Source organism: Strix uralensis, chromosome 2 (genome assembly GCF_047716275.1).
Source record: "Strix uralensis isolate ZFMK-TIS-50842 chromosome 2, bStrUra1, whole genome shotgun sequence".
Lineage (NCBI taxonomy): Eukaryota > Metazoa > Chordata > Aves > Strigiformes > Strigidae > Strix > Strix uralensis.
In genome coordinates this window covers 5,215,487-5,234,789 of record NC_133973.1, presented here as the reverse complement: position 1 = coordinate 5,234,789, position 19,303 = coordinate 5,215,487, and the positions used below count along the sequence as shown (strand labels likewise).

At 46.1% G+C, this 19,303-nt stretch overlaps 1 protein-coding gene across 2 annotated transcripts; it reads right to left on the bottom strand.

The window, feature by feature from the left end:
* PLA1A (phospholipase A1 member A) lies at nucleotides 1-18,210 on the bottom strand. Of its 2 annotated transcripts, XM_074860843.1 has the most exons (11): nucleotides 18,125-18,210; nucleotides 16,143-16,344; nucleotides 14,163-14,340; nucleotides 12,541-12,649; nucleotides 9,024-9,125; nucleotides 8,106-8,195; nucleotides 7,063-7,230; nucleotides 5,946-6,035; nucleotides 5,385-5,493; nucleotides 1,793-1,957; nucleotides 1-459 (listed from the first exon to the last, which is right to left on the bottom strand). In XM_074860843.1, the coding sequence occupies exons 1-11, from the start codon at nucleotides 18,195-18,197 to the stop codon at nucleotides 375-377; spliced, it is 1,371 nt and encodes a 456-aa protein (XP_074716944.1). In that variant the 5' UTR covers nucleotides 18,198-18,210; the 3' UTR covers nucleotides 1-374. The 2 variants fall into 2 exon arrangements, with proteins under 2 accessions (XP_074716944.1, XP_074716945.1); XM_074860844.1 differs by lacking the exon at nucleotides 7,063-7,230.
* Nucleotides 18,211-19,303: the final 1,093 nt, after the last annotated feature.

Below are 19,303 nucleotides of genomic sequence, written 5' to 3'. Positions count from 1 at the left end.
TAAACATCTAAAGACACTTTAATATAAAACACAAATGAATCGTCCCAATACTGCCGCTTGTAGGAAGAGTGATATTCATAAAGATCCAAGTCTTGAGATTAAATTACTTGCCTGTCTCACTTTCAGAGCTGGTGAAGAACCCATGAGACAGAAGTGCCAATCCAGTCTTTTAACTGAGAGGTCTTGCTGTAACCAGTCAACCTTGTACCCACCGATCTGCCACACACTTCTTTTCCTTGACATCCTGTCCCTAATGCAGGAAGTAAATAACCCATCCAGTTTTATGGTGAAAGTATCATCTGTGAGCAGAGAGCAGCAATAGGTTGAGGGCTGCTTTCTGGATTTGGGTATGCCTGTGTGCTCCGAAGGCAGTGCTAGGCACAAGCGGCGGGCAGCTCATAGGAGATGTCTGTGTTGCCAGGGAGGGTGAGGTTCCAGGGCAGGCATGACATTGTCCTGCTGCGGAAAGAGCACAGGGAAGTCAGGCTGGGCATTAGCAGGTGGAGGCTGCTCTCCTAACCCAGAGGCAAGCGAGCTGCTGGTGGACAAGCCCTTGGCATGACGAACAGGGTGCTGTGCCCTGGCGGGGGTGAATTGGCTGGAGGGGTGCATGTGGGGTCGTGTCCTTCACCTTTCCACTGCTCTCTCCTAGCAATACCATTGCTGCTCTGAGTGCTCCCAGTTTAGTGATAACCTGTGCAACTCTACAGCTTTCTACCTCCCTCACAGCCAAGCCCAGTGCTTCCAGGGATGCAGGTTAGCACACCTTTAAGGTGATGGGCCATGCTGTCCCATTCGTGATGAAAAGCCATGTACCTGCACATCTACATCCCAACTTCGGAGCGCTTTGCTCTGCAAAGCATGCTAGTAAGGAATAGTCCTTATGCTCACGGGAGTGCCTGGTATTTACATAGGAATGCTTCTTTTTTTTTCCCCATCTGGGCCTGCTGGATATATTTTTACTGCCTTGTGCTTGAGTCTCCTTATTGTCCATCAGAACAGAATTTGAATGTGAGCCCAGTTTGCCTTCTGGTTTTCCCTGCTTTGGAGTACCCAGTAGCTTGCTTCAGCCTGGAGCCAGCATAAGAGTCAGCTCAGAAGCAGTTTGGACAGAGTTTAGTGTGTCAGTATAGACCCAGCTATTTTGCCCCACCTGCAAGAACTTCAGATCTGCAAAACTCCTGGCAAGAATACTTATGGATTATGGAGAAGACCATTATCTCTCTCAGGATGAGGAGGACTTGGCTACTTCTACTCTGGGTAAGGTTATTATGGCTGAAGGCATATAGTCTACAATGCCTGGCCTAGAAATGCCAAAATGGTTGTCTTTAGCCTTAGTGTTTTATAAACTTGTGCAGTGTAAGATGCAGAAATATATTACTAGTCTTCTGTTGTCTCACCCTGAAAAATGGTTGTCTGTCATGTTGCAGATAGAGGCACATTGTAGACAGGGGGAAGATGGAGAGAGCAAGCAAGGACAAAAGGAATAAATTTGAGTTAGTACAAGCTTTTGCCATGGTTTGAGACTTAAGCATCTCTAAGGTGATGTGAGTTGCAGCCATTTTCCTTCCATGGCACAATGCTTTTATCCTGGGGGAAGGATCATAGAAAACTCCTAGAGAACTACCTTGGTAGTTTTTCTCTCACAGGTAGAAAATAATTTACACAGGGCCGTAGAGGTGATGGGAGAGACCTCTTTACATGTTTATCTAAACAGGAGAATGTGTTGTTTCAAACCACAGGCTGCATCCACAGGCTTACTGGATCCCTGTAAGATATTCTTGTGACTTACTTGCTATTGAGAGGCAGCGGAGCTGCACAGAACATGCCGACAATGGATGATTCATCCTTCCTCCAAAACTGATTCTTGGGGAGATACTTCAGTGTCACACTGTTTATCTGGCAGAGGGGAACTCTGTGAGCCAGCAGCCGTTTGCCCACCTCCTGGTGCTTAGGTCTGCAAGGCAGGGTGAGAGATGTGAGGGAGAACATTCAATCAGCCTGCAGATGCAGGCCCTATGCAGGTGTGCTGAAACACTGGGAGAACCTTGTGAAGCCTTCACATAACAAAATGGAGTGAGAAGACTCATCTGTCAAAACAGGGCATGGCATGAGAGTCTTACTGGTTTATCTCTGTAGTCAGGAATATTTCTGTATAAATATCCTTCCTTCCATCACACAATTACAACAACTCTTCTTGCTATTGCGTATAGATTGAACACTACCAAGATTGGTACAGAGAGGTAAGTGGTAGATAAGGTCAACGTCTATGAAATCATGAATGGCATGGATAGGGATCAGTTGTTCACCATTTCTTCCAGTACACGTACTAAGGGTCATCAAAGAAAGCTAAGAGGTGGCAAGCTCCAAAAGATTGAACACTGCGCAGAGTACCATTCCTTTTAAGCTGTTAAAATCCTTGCTGTGGGATGTTGTGAAAAGCGTACATGACTGTACAAGTCATGGGAGGGGGACTGGACAAGTTCGTGGGAGACAAAAGCTAATAAGGACAAAGACCTTACCTTTGGCTCTAAAAGTCCCTGAGATCCCAGTCAGACACTGGGAAACTATTTGGGGAAGTATTGCTACATGTTTACACTGCCTCTTTTTATACTCTTCTGTAGGTATTTGCTTTTGACCATGTTGAAGGTGGGATGCTTGGATAGAGGAATGCTTGTCTGTCCCTATGCTCTTACCCAGGTAACATGAACGGAGAAATTCCAGAGGTTTGGTAACAGCCAGTGATCAGAGCCCAGTCGGTCGAGTGCTGCCCAGCCATTTTATGTAGGTGGGCCACCTCCCTTCTGTGGAGTCTCTCCAATGAGCCTTCTTATGCTTGAGCTACTTGGCACCTCTAAGAGCCTGGAGATATCGATTTCCTTGTGCTCATGAAGAACATGTGTGTAGCTGACTCAGCACAATCCCAGAAGGACCTGGGTGACAGCCTGATCAGAAACGTGATGGTAGGGAAAGGGGAGAGGTGACAGAAGGGACAGGAAGAGCCTACAATTCTGCTAACCAAAGTAGCTCCTGGCAGCAGGCTGACAGCTGCACTCAGCATCCTCCTAGGCCAGATTGGCCAACCCAGACCAGTACATCCAGTCCCTCCCTTAGACTGCAGTGGTAGATGCTGGAGGTTTACGTGTCTGACTTGTGGGTTGAAGCTGCCAAAACCAGCAAGCATAATGAAATTGTGGTTATAAAGGTGTAAAATGGATAGCAAATGGAAAACAAACAGAGGGGAGGCCTTCTCTCTACTGCATACTGTCCATGGGCAGGATCCAGCCCTGCCCTAGGACCAAGGAACACAGTAAGGTTAAACAGGTTGAAGAAAGTCACTCTTTGGGACTGACGTTTGGTCCAACCCTACAAGCTTTGGATGGATGTAGGACTCTTGGCTGGCTTCAGAAGTATGTTTTCTTGGATATGGGGGTTGATGTCGTGTGATGTGTAAGCAATGGCAGCACAGCTGGGAAGTGTGCTGTGTAATGAGCTCCTTACTCTGTCAGCCCCACGGCAGCCATGGGGCTTGGGGACATGTCTTCTGGGACACTCTGATCACCGTGCGGGGCATCCCAAGGAGTGAGATTGGAATTGATGTTTGGGAGAGAGGAGAAGAGAAGGGCAATATGAGGCAAGACACAACCATGTGAGTCACTTGCTGAAGGTATGAGACTGGCTGAACGCTCCCAAGTCCCCTGCACTTCTGGGGAACTACAGGATGACACGTGTGTCAGATCACCTGAAATAAGTCTGTGATCCATCAGTGTCTGAACTGTGATGTGAGAATCTGTGTTTAGATGCCCGTTCAACACTCTGAGCTTGACTGCACCGGAGAGCTGAGCTTTGCCTAGAGTGGGGAAGTTTCTTTGCTACTGTGGGAATTAAAAGGGACATCTTCAATTTTATACTCTCAAATCTGTAGGTTTATTGCCTTGTGCTTCTTAGGAAGGCACTTAAATGAAACACAGCTGCTGTTCTCCCAGGGTAAGGATATCTCAGGATATCTTACCCTGCTAAAACTCTACTGTCTGATTAAAACTTGAGGGTACAGTAAAGCCTCGGGATTGCCTGTCTGTCTCACTTCCCCAGGCAGCCTTTCTCTCCAGTGCTCACATGCCTCCTGCTGGGCAGCTCTCAAGCCTTGTGTCCGACAACTGCAAAATGAAGTGCTGCATGTCTTTCTGAGCAAATCAAGGATCCTGACTTGATCTGGGTGTTACTATTTCCTCCTTCCTGCATCTTAGGAAAAGGTAGATCTGGCTTCCAAGCTGGGGAGGGGTTGAACAGACTGAACCCCCACCAGGCTGGAGTACAAACTCCAAACTGCAGGGCCTGGCTGGAAATCTGTGACCAAGCAACTATGTCACACTGGAGAGCACCCTAGAGTGTGACTTCCCCTTCCCTGGTTCTCACCCCTACCTCCTGGTGCCCAGCACTGAAGCAGCAACACAATTAGCTTCAGGTCACAATGGTTTGGCTTAGCAGTCAGGACTGTGTGGGTTCCAGTGCTGGAACCCCTCTGATCCCAGGAGAGCTGGCTGGGGCTCTTTAGCAGACTGTTTTCCTGCTTCCTGAGGCAGCCAGCAGCATGATAACTGCACGTCTACATTGCGGTTCCCAGCCCACAGCAGCGGGCAGGAAGGAGTAGGAAGAAGTGAGGAAGACTTCTGGGGAACTTCTCTGTGGTGGAGAGATCCCCCTGTGGCAAGGGCTGTGGAACAGAAGTCTGGTCCTTTAATTCAGATACGGTTGGAGAAGGGTGGTGCTTCCAAGAGAGATCTGTCTGTCTACACATGTGGTGTTGGTCCCCAGCCCCCTGGACTTTTCCCTACAACGCGAGCCTGTGTGCTTTGCTGCGTTACTACAGAGGCAACAAGCCACTGAACATGCTTCTGACTGTGCAGAAACGCACTTGTCTCCTCTTTGCAACTGCTGCACTATTGGGCATCAAGAGAAATGTCTAAGCCACCAAGTTGATCAGTCTGGAACCTCTGGTGGATGGGGTCTTGTTGTAGTCATCTCTGCCTGGCAGAGTAGAGCTGATAACTATCTGACAGGGATTGCGGTTTGAATTGACACCAGGCAAGGGTATGGTGTAAAGAAGGAACCAGTGTAGCAACCCGAAATTATGCAGATTTGGGAATTCCAGAATATACCTACTGCTTTGTGCACTCGGGGAAGAGCTGGACCTAGCCAGGGTTACCGAGTAATGGTAGCACATGCCTGATTCTTGATGTAATGTGGAGGGGCTCGAGAAGGAATGTTGTGGTTCATCACGCAGTGCCTGCACTCAGGGTGATATGCTATCGTTGTGCCTTTCCTGAACTGGTATAAATATCCTTACACACGGAGCTGGGATAAAACAGGCCAGAATCACTCACATGGTGATCTTCGTTGTGTCCTTGGTGCTGTTGCTGCAGAAAGTGATCTCAATGCTGGTGACTATGTTTCTTTTCTTCTTCAAGTGGAACTCAACCAAGCTGTGATGGACTGAGCAAGAAGCAAAGTATGTGGGAGTGAGGGCAGGGACTATCAGTTGGACCTGCCCCAGTCAAAAGAAAGCCTCTATCACCCATTCCCTGGGCCCACCAGCAGAAAGAAGAGTAAACAGACATAAGAAAGAAACTAGTCTCTGTGGTAGGTGTGGGCAGGTCTGCATAGTCCAATGTAAACACACAGGCATTTTCACTACCCTTTACTTCCGTCCTGAAGCCATGGGGCTGTCTTAATCCAGGGCTGTGCCCACACTAATGAACCCATTGGAAAGGGCTTTACGGGGGAGATGTGCAGGGTTATTGCTCTTCAGCTGTGTGTCTCAGACCATCTGGGCCACAAGAACTGATCTGGATGGGGCTGGTGGGTTGTAACTACCTGGCCTCCCCAAGGAATCTGCCTCATTTGGTCAACCCCCTTCTGACTCATTTTTCCTCATTGCTACTTACCACAGAATGGAGCTGAGGGACTGGTCATTAAATAAACTTTCACTTCCTTGGGCAGCTTTCTCATGTTGACGCCTGCCTGCTCCAGCAGGCCTGCAGGAGGAAATAAAGCCAGTGCAGGGAAAGCCATGAATGACCCAGAACAGAAATATAATTGGTCCCAGTTCACCTTCTCTCACCCTGCCCAATTTCACTGTCTCAGGTCAGACCCTTTGTTTGTACCAGTGCAAATCAGAGGAAGCACAGGTTTGTGGTGTCTGTTTGACAGGTTAACATCACCCCAGAAAACCTACTCGGGCTACCCCAGGTAATCATCAGCAGCAGAGTACCTCTCAGTGGTTTTGTTTCATTCCTCTGCTAACAAACTGTGTCATCAGTTGCACCTGTGCAAAATGAGCAGGACTAAAGACTACATAGTGCTAATGTAAATGACAAACACGAGGTGCTGGGAAACTGGATTTCTGGATCAAGTGAGAAGACCACCATAACTTGAGGCACCTGCACTACTGACTTGGTAATGTGGCTGGTGAGATGGGGAAGGGGTGGCTGCTCTGAGAGCACCTATACCAGAAGAGGCCTCTCCTTACGTTCCTCTGGTACCAGACTGCAAATAGCACCAGAGGACACTTTCTCTCCTCATACCACAGCCCAGTTTCAGAAGCCTAAAAGAGGCAACTACCACCATCTTCTCCCATTCCAGGGAGTTCATCTCTGGGGTGGCCATGGCAGGAATTTATGAGAAGGAGGTGACACAGCAACAGTGAGTGGTTTGTAGATGAATGGGACTCCAGGCTTGGGCTAAAATTTCCATCTGCTTCTCTAATCAAGACACTTTTTGAGCTAATTGCCCACTTGTTAGGTAGATGATTCTGGAGACTCCCTTTCAACTCATTTGTGGGCCCTATGAAATGTTTAAAAATCATAAATGTTCAAGATGTTGATGTTCTACCTTGGGCAATATATGACCTGTTAGAGTGTCTCTATAGAAACCCGAAAACAGAACAGCTTCTCACTATCCCCGAGGACATCCTAAGCAAATCCTGCTTAGAGATATCTGAACCCATACCCATCAGGAATGCATTGTCATCTGCTCCAGGAAGGTCTTGTGCTGGTACTGTACCTATTCTGGGACAGGAGAACAGGAAGGGGTCAACACAGTCCAGGCAATGACCGTTTAAAAAATCTTGATGACTTGCACAGGGGAACGCCAGGATCGGACAGGGATGTTTCAAGGCACTGACATAGAGATGTACTGCCCTCATGTGATCACAGATCAGATACTTATAGCCTGCAAGAAAAAATGCATGCAGAGAAAAGCAGCCATGAGCCAGCCTTTCCCTCAGCTTCAGACTTTTTGCATGTTTGCCAGGAACTGAGAATCAAGAAACACTGTTACTAATTCTGCAGTCATCCCCTTCCCGTTAATAAAATTTTGCAGAGCATCTCTGTGACTACAAGCCCAGACCCCACTGCAAGAGGGGATATGCAGGAAGTTAGAAGTGTATCTCCCAGACTAAGAGTCCTCTAGAGGAGGGGGGACCACAGGGCTGCCATGTCTCCATCCGTGTACCATCGATGAAGGCCCCAGGCTCTCTGCAAGGGGATACAACAGTGCAGTGACTCCCACCTACACTGCGACCCCAGCTGTGGGAAGTGAGGTACCAGAGGTGTCCCCTGTAACCTGACCCTTAATGCAGCTGGCTCATCCAGAACATAATTGAATATTTATCCACACTATTTACTGTGTAAAGTCCTAGTTTCTAGAAGGAAAAGGCAGTGATTGTACAAGCTGTCTAAGTATAGACACAGCTTGCAAGATGGAAACAAAAAGCTTTTGCTAATAGTACCTAAGAGCCTTTCTAGTAAAAATGTTTTCTTTGTTGATACAAACTCTACTGATGGTAGGGTTCTGGCTCATACAGAAGTGTCACCAAAATCTTGTCTCTTGACAGGGGTGCTGCCAAGACACTTGACCTGTATGTGATTTTAATCAACTCCTTGTTGTACTGCTGAGAGGAGATGTGGGCCATGAATCTCTGCTGCCATGTGGCTTTACAAATGTTGTTTCATTTTGATGTCTGCCCTGGCTGTAGCAGGACCTGGTTGCCAAACAGCTTTTTCACAGGCATGAGATCCCTTTTCCCAGCCACAGAGCGTTCTCACCTGCAGAGATGAATCGGGGGCATCCTGGCTGATCTTTGCCTCCATTGACAAAATAATCGATGTGACCTACAGGAATTCGGATCCCAAAATCTGAAAGAAGATGAAATGCCACTTCATACTTATGCTTGGCTCTTCTATAGGCTTTCCCCTACATGGTGTTTGACAAGCCCCAATAATTGGTTGAACATTAGTAGTGTTGGACCCAGCTCCAGTGCTGGAGACAGCAAGGACAGATTTCCTGTTCCTACACACCTGCATCGTGCAAGTTTGCTGCATGGAGCAGAGAGTGCTCTAGGCCCTGCCATCGAAACGACTGGGAACTGTGGCTTAATCACCTCCTCCGTGACTCAGGTTCTTGATGTGGTATAAAGGAGAACAAAACTGACCGCAACCTTAATGGGAGATTATGAGGCATGATTGAGAGTTATGTTGGTAGAGATTTTTGTGATTTCCTAATGGGAGGTGTGACACAAAGGCACCATGTTATTCTTTAGCACATGTTCCGCCTACCTAGACCCTAAGTGCTTTAGAAAAGTTACTCTGTTGTTGCACCAGCTGTTGGTTTGACTCTTACTTTCCACTTGCAGTGGCACCCTTCTTATGTCAGGTGGTTAAAAGGAATGTAAGACTGATTCTGCATAAACTCACCCTGCTGTAACAGGGTTAGGGAAGCAATATTTGCTGGAAGATTTCCCTGTGTCTCATATCTACCTGTCTGCTGTGGTGAAGTACTCTGGGATATGGATACCTGCCAATGAATTAATCATTAAAGCCTATCTAATCGAGAAACATCCTCAGAGTCAACTGGAACTCATGGTAATCTGGCATAAAAGGCACAATGACCTACACACACTCCTTAGCAGTAATGACAGCAGGAAGAGCAGAAGCACAGGCTGAAGAAGATGGAAGCCAGCTTACTGTCAGCATCGGTATGAATGGCTTCCACAAAGAGGGCATCCCCAGGATCCAGGCGTTCCTCAGGGCTGGCTCTGGTGTACTTAGGGCCTGCGGGATCCAGGCCTGTAACAAAATCAAACACCTTAATAAGAAGTGCTCTTCAGCCCCTCTCTTATTTCTAGACCAGTTATTTTATCCAAAACTTTAAAAATGTTGCTAGGCAGAAGTGATAAATTATTCCCAGGTCTCACTGATTATGCTCCAGAATGGTTTCTGCCCCTGCTAACTTCCACTACAGCTTCCTTACCTTGTCCTCCACTGTTCCTTTAGCAGTTTTGTACCTCTGGTTTCTAGGCTGTAAAGCCATGACTGAGCTTCAAATAGCTCTGACAGGGTGGGTGCAGAGTGTCTTCTGGATTTTCAGTGAAAGAGAACCAAACTCATAACACCTCCCCTAATTGTACTGTCGTCTGTGTGAGCACTACAGCCTGAGAAATGTCACTGAAGATCATCAGTTGGGTGATTCAGCATCCCAGGCATTAGCCAGTCCAAGCATTACAAAGGTTTGATACTATCAAACATCCTTAAAACAAAGAGGCTTCTGAGCCCTCTCCCCACAAATAAAATTGGGTCCTTAAGCAGCCATCTACATTTTTGCCTAAAACTTGCTCCCTCTAGGGAGTCAAAGGAATACAGAAAATTATCCTTGGCAATAACAAGGAATAGATTAAAGATAATTTGTTGTTGTTGTTGTTCTGGCTGAGGTTTATCCTGTTCAATTTTCACAGAAAAGTAATCTCACAAGATGCTTTTCACTCCTCAGGCAACAACAATAGTTTAAGAAGCAGCTCTACTTGACATGCCACTTAGCCTCAGAGCTGGCCAGTTTCACTGCCTTGGACTCAGTTCCATTAATTCTATGGAGAAGGCAATATCAACAATATACAAACTGACGTGGCTGCATTTGTGAGGGGGGAGAGAGGGAGGAAAAGGGAAAGAAGGAAAAACATTCCTTTCTATAAATAAAAGCTAATAATGGGACGAGTGGTCAGAAGAATTTACTGCTTTAATTTTTCTCCCGTGTTCTTTAATCTTGACACGTAAAAAAAGCTGAGAGGTTCCCCACCCACTTCTACAGAAGGAGGAAAAGGAAAAGAAGGAAAAAAAAAATCTTTCCTATTCTTTCTATAAATAAAAGCTAATAATGAGACAAGTGGTCAGAAGAATTTACTGCTTTCTTTTTTCTCCCATGTTGTTTAATCTTGACACATACAAAAAGCTGAGAGTTCCCCGCCCACTTCTACAGATCAAGTTTTAGTTAAAGGCTTTAAGAGATACTGAAAAGTATTGTTTGGTATATTCCTGAGGAGGAAGAAACACCAAATACGAGCAGCAGTCAGTTCTAGCACAGCTCCGTGGCAAGCACATTTCTATCCTCTATTCTCTATGCCTGTCTCCTTGAAGTACAAGTGGCATAAACTCCATTGAGATGTACATCGCCAGCAGCTAAGAAAACTATTCACTGAAGCTATACTGTATGCAGCTGAATTCCTTCAGGCTTTTTCATTTCCTCTGCAAATATTGAAACACATTGCTCTTCAGCAATTTGGATATGGGCTGTTCATTCCAGTTCTTGTACCATTTGCTTTCCTGCACAGGAAGATATCCACAGGAACAGGCACGGGTTAAAGAAACTCGCTTCACAAAAATAAAGTCTTTGCTCTGATCTCCAAGACTCACTCTGGTTTTGCTCCAAAGCTCTTTTTAGGTCATTGAAAACACTTCAGCAAATTATGGCTCTGGGATCACATTCCTCTCTGTGTGTATGCACGTGTGTGAAGAGGCAGGAGATGAGATCAGACATATCTTGGGTCTAATTCCACCTATCTTCAGTCTCCTAAATCTGAACTGGAACCTGCAATGCCCAGTGTGCCTATGAAATCACAGGACAATCAAGAGTGTAGAAAAAGGGTTGTCTTCTAGCAGAGTTAAAAATTAATGGAATAAAGAAACCTACAGAGCTCTTATTACATGTAGACAACATAAAGGGGAAGAGTCTCTGCCTCTGAAGTTACTTACCATGGTTTCCTGGGAAAATGTCTGCTTCTGCTCATTTGAAGATGTTGCTGATCATAAAATCCTGGTGCAGGAGAGCGGTTACTCTAAGACCCTCCTAATGTAAACTTTGATTCACAGCTTAAAAAAGGGCCTGGCATGAAACTCAGCTCCTGTTAAGAAATGCCTCTATGTCATGCAGTGTGGGTGGCTGTGACATGTGAAGGCTGAACCAACATTTCTCTGAACTGTCCTGCTGAGTGCGTAGTGAGACCCTCCTTGAGGATACCTCTGTGAGACAGACCAGCATGGGCAGAGGCAGACTGGGAGCTGTGGTCACTCTGCTGGACCCTTTATGTCTGTTCCTTCTTGGTGGCATTTTCCCTCCTCTCAAAAGAAATCTCCATCCCTGGGGATTCCCAGAACTTGACCAGACCTGCAACAACCTGATCTGACTTAGAAGGCAGCCCTGCTTTGAGTGTGTGTGTGTGCGTGTGGACTAGAGGTCCCTTCTTACCTAAATCATTCTGTGGCTCTATTCATGCTCCATACTGAAAGGCTGACAAGGTCTTGAAGTGAACCCAAAATCTCTAAATGCCACGATCAGCCTCTAACCACCTTTCTCTGTAATTTTCCCCACTTCAACTCTTCCTCATACCCAGGAGTTTGGCTCTCTGTTTTTAAGGTCAGCTCTGATTTGGTACAACTGGGTGGCCTTGGACCAGTCTACTGTGAAAACAGCTGACTTGTGGGAGAGAACAGCAAGAAGCTTCGTCTGGTGCCTCCCAACACTGGCTCTGGCTCTTGTCTCTCGTCCTTGCCTGGGGATGCCATGTCCAGCCATGTGTCTTGCTGGTCCTGCTTTTATCTTGCTGACTTGACTTCCTGGCTCAACCTTGGGCTTGCCTCATCACTACAGACTTGTCTGGTGATCGCCGGACTGTGGATGACCCTGGTTCCTGTCACTGGACCTGCTCTGCTCTACTTGCCCTGATACAGTAGGACTGTGTCCCTCGTCAGTGAGGTCACTGTCCCTGCCTACCTTGCTGTCCCCTTGGCTCTCAGCTCACATTTTCCCACAGAGCAGCTCACTTTTGTTGCTCCCCCACAATGACATGCATTGTGGGCTTTAATTTTAAGAGCTACAGAGGTATACATGCTATAACATGGAAGCAAAGCACACAGGTATTGTGGGCTTTCGTTAGACACGAGGCCTTGTATTCTTTTAAGCTGGCAGCAATTTGGAGTGGAGTAGAGGCAGAAGGACCCTTTTGCAAATACATGCATTCTTTTGGCATTGTGGGGGTGACTGATGGCTGGAAAAGCATTCTCAGGCTCTCCTGAAGCTAAGAAGCAGCCCATAAACTTGGATCTAATGAGCCCTTGCGCAATTAAAAGACCACTATGGATGACTCCCCTTTCTTGCTCTTTCCTTCTCTCCCTTGAAGAGCAGGTGAGGACCCAAGACTCAGTTTTATGATACCTGTTATCCGTCCCAGCTGACCGCCATGGAAGTGCCCCACCAGGCCCCCGACGTGTGCACCGAGGCTTACCCCAATGATGTGGATGGATGTCCCTGAGACTCCCAGGGCCTGCAGATTGATGATAATACAAATTAATGTTTCTGCAGCAGAAAGGTGAAATACCCTGTCCCAGCCCACACAGCAGCTCTGTAACTTTTCTAATATAGGATTGCTTTTGAGATGTATGGTGGAGAACCAAATAGATGTGGGAATGATGGGTATTGCCCTTTCTGTTTTTCAGAGTCTTTCTTCAGGTCCACATATGCAAACCCAACCCTAACCAGGTCAATCAGATGCTCCTGTTCATAACTACACAGCCTGTAGCTTCTCTTTCCATGCCTTGCTTTCAGACTTAATTTCCCTCTCTCAAGTTGAGTGACTCATGTTCACCATGTGAAGAATATTTTTGGCAGTAAAGCAGAGGAAATTTTTTTTTTAACTTTCATACCACCATTGTACCAATATCCTGATTAGTATTTTAAGATTATATTTTCAGGGATTAGGGATTTATCCATGAGCTGAACTGCCAGGTAAAGCACAGCCACTTAAACCTGATGTGAGATGCCCCCATCCACGGGAATTCAGCTGCCTGCAGGCTGGTCTGTGTGATGCAGTACCATACAACGGGAGACAATGTGGTGCACGAGAGTGTGGGGGAAAGATGAAAAATCCTGACTTTTAAATGTATGAGACCATATCCTGGAGCTGTACTAAGGCTTATGAGAAGAGAACATAATCTTCTGTGGTGTAGTGTTGCAGGAGAGGCTGGACAGAAAAAGTCATTAAGTAGCTGGACCAGAGCTCAGCGCAGACACAAAATGAGCAGTGGGAACACTGTCCATCTCAGTCATTTGTTCACTGTGTCATCAGTAATGAGGGGTGACAGTCCTCTCCCCCTCGACCCCAGCCCCCATTCCCCTCCATCTAATGACACAGCAGCTCCAAGGGTTGGCATATTTCTGGATAGAAATGTGTGACTGCGCACAACGTGGTGTGTACCCAGGAGCTCCCACGCCGTGCAGCCTGGGTCTGCAGTGCAAATGTTACACAGAGAGTTTACACGTAGCTGGTTAACAGGAAGATGTATCATCCTCATTGCGTAAGTGTTGTTCAGCTGTGCTGTGCACAGATGAACTGGGACACATCTGGGGATTTCAAGCTACTGGGAAGCATATCTGAAGCCCAAAGAAAATATAAAATAGCCTTAAATCCCACCCCCTCTGGCTCCCTGAACAAAATTTCTGGGCAGAAGAAGAGGACTGTCCAGTGAAGCATGGACCTAAGAAAACCCAAGCCACCCTTCAGGGTTGTTCTGGGCTGGAGAAGCAGTTGACAACTGGGATTTTTTCCAGAGAATTTCAAAACTCAAGAGAAAGAAAAAAAACAGTGGCATGCTCAAGCCTGGACTAAGAGAGAGGGGAAAGAAGAAATCTCTTCAGTGCTACACAACGCTCACTCTGGAATAAAGAGCCTGCTTGTCCAGCTCCTGGAGACAGCAGGCTGGGAGCAGTTCTCTGGATTGTTTGCATGAATGATGTACTCTGTCCATGCTTCCCGCCACTGGAAGTGCACAGTAGCTTACCAGGAGCTTGCTGATGAACTGTGAGATGGAGAGGGCCAGCTGTGTGACATTTTCCACTGCAGAGGGATAGGCTCCTGTAGACCCATAAACCCAGTCCACTGCGATCACGTTCACCTGGCTTGTGTGCAGTATGGCATGGACAAGCCCTTCAATCCAGGAAGGTTTGGTACCCAAAGCCCTGTGGAGTCATCAGAAATAAGTATGTTAGGTGTCTTCCAAAGTAGGGCTTGTGCCAACATGTTGTTCACTGGTGCTGGAGTTTCACATGTATCTGAGGAGGCTGCCAGACAGTTGGTGAAAGTTTTTTCTGGTGCTAAACACCCACATCTGGCATTTCTTTGCAGTGGTGTAATAACACTTTCCAGAATGGTCTGATTCAGAAGGGAACCAGCTATTTTAATGAATGAGATAACATTTGCAGGGCTCAGGCTGAGATCTCAGTCTTTCTGTGGTGCTTCAGTTAGCCACCACAGAGACCATCTGGAGTAAGATAGCTGACCAGGAACACCTGGATCCTGCTCTGCTACCAACTGGCAGGAAGTCCTTGGCCAAATCACCTAGTCTTTCACTGCTACATTTCCTCATCTGTAGACAACTAAAAAAAAAAAAAATCTATACCCAAGAATTCAAGGAAAACTGAGAGGCTATGTTCTACCCACTTCCCCTGATACCACCTGGTGAAGGGTGGCTGTGTCACATGAGGGCATCAACTGGTTTTCTGAAAAGACCCTGCAACATCTTCTGTGGTTTCATCTGGTCTTCTATGCACTCTCTATTCAGACTTTACATGTCAAAACAAACGGTGTTATATGGTCACACCTGGCTGAAAAATGGCACAGTAGAATAAGTTTGCAGAATGGTGACAGCTTAAAAAAACCCAGCTCAAATTCCTACAGTTTCAAGAATAGAAGTATAATGTCTCTGGCAGGGCTCCTAAATGGCTGACTAATCCAAGCTGTTGATAAATTAGGACATGAGCTCCAAGAAAACAATTTAAAGGGACAAGAATCTTGAAGAAAAGAATTCTTAAATAAAAATGTTGACAGGAAAGAAAAGGAAAGAGGTAAAGGAGGAGAGAGTGAGAGAACGAGCAAGAGAGTGAGAGAGCGTGAGAAAGAAAGAAAGATTTTAATTCTCTGAGCCATCAGTGTGCATTCACAGCCCAGAAAACCAACCGTATCCTGGGCTGCATCCAGAGAAGTGTGGCCAGCAGGTCAAGGGAGGGGATTCTCCCCCTCTACTCTGCTTTTGTGAGACCCTACCTGCAGTGCTGTGTCCAGCTCTGGGGGCACCAACAGGAGAAGGACATGGACCTGCTCGAGTGGGTTCAGAGAAGACCACGAAGATGATCAGGGGCTGGAGCACCTCCCCTGTGAGGACAGGCTGAGAGAGTTGGGGGTGTTCAGCTGGAGAAGAGAAGGCTCCGGGGAGACCTTAGAGTGGCCTCCCAGTACTTAAAGGGGCTACAGGAAAGGTGGGGAAGGACTCTTTATCAGGGAGTGTAGGGATGGGATGAGGGGTAACAGTTTTAAACTGAATTAGGGTAGATTTAGATTAGATATTTGGAAGAAATTCTTTACTGTGAGGGTGGTGGTACACTGGCACAGGTTGCCCAGAGAAGCTGTGGCTGCCTCCTCCCTGGAAGGGTTCAAGGCCAGGTTGGACGGAGCTTTGAGCAACCTGGTCTAGTGGAAGGTGTCCCTGCCTGTGGCAGGGGCGTTGGAACTAGATGATCTTTAAAATCCCTGCCTCTGGCCCTGGCCTACCAACAGCCTCCCAGACAACACCCAGGTCCAGTTTGGGGCTGAGCACTCCAGACTCTGATCTTATCAGGTGTTTTGCATACAGCCACTCTGCTGGGGAGACTAAGGTCACAGGAGCAGGAGATTTCCGCGGCACCCCCACACAGTGCTTGGGAGTGCTCCAGCAGTGTTTAATTTACCAGTAAAAACTTAGTCACAGTGCTCTTCTTTCTCTCACCTGAAACCATGGATTATGATCTTGGTTTCCAGGCTGCTGTTGAAGCTGCCATTCTTGATGCCATCATCAGCTAAAATCAGCTCCCCACAGCTGGGGCTTGAGGAGGTGAACAGAAGAAACTGGACCTTAAGTTTACTGCCCCGTAGGAAATTTGCTGTCTGGAAGTCAGTGCAGTGATGCCCTGAGAGTCTGTCTCTGTTCCCTGCAACAAGAGGGAGTGAATAGCATATTTAGTTTGCGTCTGTGCGATGCAAAAAAAACAAAGCTCGTTCAAATTCATTAGGAAGATGAAGGCAGCAATCTTGCTTCTATTGACAAAGATTAAAAGGAGAGAGCATAAATTAATAACAGCCTATTCTGGAAACTATCTGTCTGATCAACTAGTGTTTCTGTTCTTTGATGGAATTCCAGAACTGGCTGGGGAAGACAACTGTGGATGTCATGGTAGCTTTGATTTCTGAGACTTGTTTTACTGAGATGTGAATGACATTCTGTTGGGGTTTTTTTCCAAATCAGCCACACGTGCCAGCTACTAAGTACATGTATGAGCTGGTTATTAGATCTTTAAAAAAATGGTTGCCAACAGGTAGTCACCACTGAACGGGGATATTTCTATTCAGATTCTGGTAGGCTTAGTAGAAGGTACAAGTCTAACTGACAATTGTATCAAAAAGCCAGAAATAAACATGAGAATGCTGATGACAAAATATGAGAATGCTTATAACAAAATGCGTCAGTGATAATTTCCTTATTGATCCATTTACTGGATGAAAATGCTTTATGGGAAGGAAAAGGCAGCATACTGGAAGGCACTTTGATCTAGACAGCAAAAAAAAAAAAATCTCAAACCTGTAGTTAGTAAGCAACTGAGCAAATTTAGGCTAGAAAGCAAGCATAGGCATTTAGCAGTATGTATGGTTAGCAGTATGTATAGCTAGGTTGCCCACAGAAGAGCTGGATTCTCCATCTTTTGTCATTTTAGAGGACTGGCTGCTATTTTGGAAGGCTTGTTGAAGGTAAGATGTTGGATTTACTGAAGGACTAATGGGGTGAAATTTATTGACCTGTGATGAGCAGGAAGACAAATAATTGATTAAATGATCCCTTCTGACCTATAAAGTCTTACTTTATGAATTGGCATAGTTGCATGCACCTTCCCTTTTCTGGACTGGAGGAAGTGAAACAGCCTTGAATCTGCACACACAATAAAATAGAAATAAAGAAATAAAAAAAATATCAAACAACCAGCTTCCTAACTGCTGGGTGTTCCCATAGAAGATACTAGGCAGAACATGGCGTAAGGGTCAGCACAAAGGAGTGAGATTCAATGTTCAGATTCCCCCTAGCGGGACGTGGCTATCCCTTACTGTTTTTATTTTGGTCTTCCTGTGTACTGAAGGCAAGAGAGAAAGAGATGTTCTCTGGGATCAATTTGGAAAAAAACACAGCTCATGAGCCAGCTTAACCTGTAAGGGCAGGCTCGGTGCAAGCGCGGTGCATGTCAGAAAAGGCGTAAGACAAGGGGGATCGTCAGTAAAGGGAATGCAGGAGGTGCACTGCTGTGAAGCTGCAGGTGGTGTGGGACTGTAGTGATGATCACAAAAGCAGTTTCATTGACAGTACAATTAAGAAAGAAGTGGAAGTGTGGTGTCTGTTTATTTTCTCTCAGCTACTGCAGATTACACTTGCTGAGCTTTCAAAGCAGGAGATGCCAGTGCCAGAGGTCAAGTGGTCCCTTTTCTGCTTCCTTACACTTCAGCGTAAACCCGGATTGTTCTTTTAAATCAGGTTAGTGGAATTAAATCACTGAGACAGATTGAATCAAAGCATAGGAGAAGAAAAGACCATTCTTGCACTACCCTTTCTCCTAACTAGGTTATAGCAAGGACCTCCTGACACACAAGTTGTTTAGGGAGAATTGAATTCTGATCCTTCTATGTAAAACCTTCAATCCCTTGCCAAGCACTCATATTTTTTCTTACCTGCTTGCACTGAGCTGAGCAGCAAGAGGACAGCGAGAACAATGAGCAGCTTTCTCTTCGGATTCTCAACCATCTTCCTGTTAGTCCACCACAAATACAAGTATTGTACAGGGAAAAACAGCCCGTGGTGGGTTGCTTGATCAGCTCTGTTAATGATCAACCAAACCGTGCTTTTTTGGGAAAAAAGTGAGAGGCGGTTACCTCTGCTCTTATTTGACCATTAGCCAAAGGCTGTGTCAGCAGGGGGCTTCGCTGACTCTTTGGTTAAAAAAAGATCCTGACTATCCTTTTCCTCCCTGCCTCCCTTTGCTCAGGGGAGACTTCTCACTTCAGAAATCAGCTAGTGAAACCAGCCCCGGCAAGCCACAGAGTTACAGCACTTTATCCTTGCTACCTAGACCTGTCTGCCAAACTCTGACTAAGGAGTCAGGAGACTGATTTGTCACAGGGCTTCACAGTAAGTCCATGCCAGGAAGATTGATACCAGACTCACATTTGTGTATCTTCCTGTTGCATTGCTGTCTCTTTCCTGTATTTCTACTTCTGGTCAGATTCGCTTAACTGCCAAAAGAAAGCAAAGCAATGGATTACGTCTGAAAAGTGAGGGGAAAGACAGGCTAAAATGTAACGGGTGGCCATATCGCCATAATAAGCTCAGACTGTAAATGTCTTAGGGCGTGGACACTCTTCATTCTTCCTTTGGAGACTGCGTTTCAGCTACTACAGGAAATAAACAGATGATCTCAGAAATGCACCAGCATCATAAGCATGCAAATACTTCAAACAGACCTTTGAATAAAAAACTTTACTGCTTTGGTGTAAACAGATGGAGAAAAACATAAGCACACAACCAAAGGTGTAATCAGGAGTCCATCACATGACATTCATGAGATGGTGGTACCATCTCCTTGGCTGCGTTAGACTTTCAGGTAAGGGCATGCCTCTTTCCTAAGTCTCATTGCTGTGTCTTGGTCCTTTTTGCGGAAGAAAAAGGTGACTTTGCCCTTGACTGTGTAAAATGGCAAGAAGGGTAACGAGCAAAGGAGCATTCCCTGTTCAGGCACTATTCTACAGCCGCTTTATTTATTTTGTTTCTTCACAAAATGAAGAAATTGCTCCAGTCTGATCAGAAGGATGACGAATGACCTTTCCAAAAGCATCAGACAGTATTTTCCTTTA